Genomic DNA, 2096 nt, shown 5'->3' with positions numbered 1-2096 from the left:
GTATAATGTAAGGTGAGGGTAAAGATTGTGACCTCAGACAGAGGACGAAGTATGGCGCTTTTTCTTGTGCCAGTAGCACAATGCGGCTTTATTACGGTTCGTGTTTTAGCAAAGTACAATAATTCACCCCTACATACTCTTTCCGGTGTACTGAGTTCTTGTACATGCAGAATGTTGGCGCCATATGATCCCTCTCATACACTTGACCACCGGCTCTACTCCCCCATCCTAAAGGACAATGCGATTCTTTTCCCCGTGTCCAGACCCGGGCGCGAACCCGGGTTCAAGGGTACTTGAACCAGATGTGCCGAGAAGCTAGTTTTTCGTCCGCTACAATAGCTAAAACGAGGACAAGGGATAATATCATGACAAAGGTATGTCCAGGAAAGAAACAAGATCATTTCCAATTTTATTGTTACAAAACTAAGAATGTACATCCATCGGCAATCACCGTGAAACACAAACAACTCTTAGTACACATTCACAGCGAAATGCATTGCGGGTAATATTTCACATGTGAGGGTCTCTGGGACAGAACTGAATTATGTCTGGACATCGTTAGGAGAATCAAGACAGTGGGTGATAAAAAAACTGTTTACAACTCAGGGGCCTTTACCTTTGACATATTACCCACAATGCATTTCGCTGCCTATGTGCGAACCACCTTATTCTAATGAGACAAACTATAGTGGGGATATTTTTGTAAACTTCATAGCATAACTCATTTCTCGACAAGTAATATCAGAAACTTACGCTGTACAATTAACTAATCGGTGCAACCTTCAATGTGAAAATACTCCAACTAGATATACATACATACATATGATGTATGATTAATGTACGAAACACTCTTCACATAGTTACCATATAAATGTTTACATCCTTGTTTTGACTCTTACATTGAACGAAGAAATAAAAAAAATCAGTTTTCTATTCACACAACAACTCTTCTGAGCTTTTTACAGCAATGTCAACTGGACATTAAAAGTTGTCTGCTACCGAAAAATCAAAACCATAGGATGTCCTGGACGAACAATACAAAACCGGAAGTTCTGCTGATGCATTCAGGAAAACCGCCAGGAGGCTCATAATTAACCTAAACATTTATCTTCCTCATACCTTCCCACATGCTAATTATCATTACAATACAGCCAAATGTTGTTAAGTTATGCTGACCACAAGTATCCGAAAAGACAAACACACACGGAGACACATAAAAAAACAATACATCTATTTTCATTTAGGTAACTATTCAAGGGCAAACAGCTAGGTCTACACACCAGCGTTTGTTGACGCGATCTCCGTCTTGCTCATCGGACTGCGGTCCCTCGTCGCCCATCTCATCCATGTCCTCCATCTCTTCACAGTCATCATCCCCCTATCATAACAAATAAGAAATTTCGTGGTTTTAAGTACGCATGTGCATCGAAGTGCACTATGGGTAACATGCCAATAGTGAAAGCCCCTGTGACATTAACAAAACACGTTTGAAAAATACTTAACATCTTTAAACGTCTAGCATGTACTGTACTGGCAATTTGGCTAACGTTATGTGTTTGGTGAATCTTTGTATCATTCTTCATTGTAAATAACATTTGCTTTTTCTGCAATTAAGGAACCCGCCCTAACAGAGACGAGGGGCGCCATAAACTTTCTGGAACTAATGATCCACTTCTCACCTTAGATTGCTCATTCCTTGACAAAGACTGAAGTTGGTAGGTCAAGTCGTAAGTTTGTTTTTTTTACTCAATGGTCACCACGTAACAAGGCCAAAAGATATTTTTGTATTGGAAATTGCCGTTCAACTTCCAGTCTAAAACCTAAAGATGATTTCCTCATCACGTGCTTGTTGAACTAAATGTATACTAGAAAGGCAACATTTTCGCGAAAATGCGGAATGTTTTCCATGTAGCCTTTTGCCACGCTACTAGCACATAATACTAGAGTTCCACGAACACATCCCTTCGCCAAATAATCATGCTTTTATTAATACTTTAAGGTCCTATTCATATATTACTAAATAGTACCTACCTAAGAAATGGCATATGCAGTTCAATCCTGATAAGTGCTATATCATGCATACAACGAACAAACGG

General features: G+C 39.5%; 3 protein-coding genes across 6 annotated transcripts in view; all 3 read right to left on the bottom strand.

Moving 5' to 3' along the window:
* The window catches only part of LOC118414804, a 1072569-nt gene that overhangs the window by 470785 nt on the left and 599688 nt on the right, over window positions 1-2096 (bottom strand). The window lies entirely within an intron of this gene.
* The window catches only part of LOC118414851, a 28769-nt gene that overhangs the window by 10690 nt on the left and 15983 nt on the right, over window positions 1-2096 (bottom strand). The window lies entirely within an intron of this gene.
* LOC118414856 overlaps window positions 860-2096 on the bottom strand; it is a 23929-nt gene continuing 22692 nt past the window's right edge. Inside the window, exon 6 of the mRNA XM_035819129.1 lies at window positions 860-1378. Within this exon, the coding sequence (XP_035675022.1) occupies window positions 1371-1378 (8 nt within the window). The 3' untranslated portion in view covers window positions 860-1370. The remainder of the gene's footprint in view (window positions 1379-2096) is intronic.

This window comes from Branchiostoma floridae, chromosome 4, assembly GCF_000003815.2.
Source record: "Branchiostoma floridae strain S238N-H82 chromosome 4, Bfl_VNyyK, whole genome shotgun sequence".
Lineage (NCBI taxonomy): Eukaryota > Metazoa > Chordata > Leptocardii > Amphioxiformes > Branchiostomatidae > Branchiostoma > Branchiostoma floridae.
Note: the sequence above shows the minus strand (reverse complement) of the source record. Positions and strands in the feature narration are given on the sequence as shown.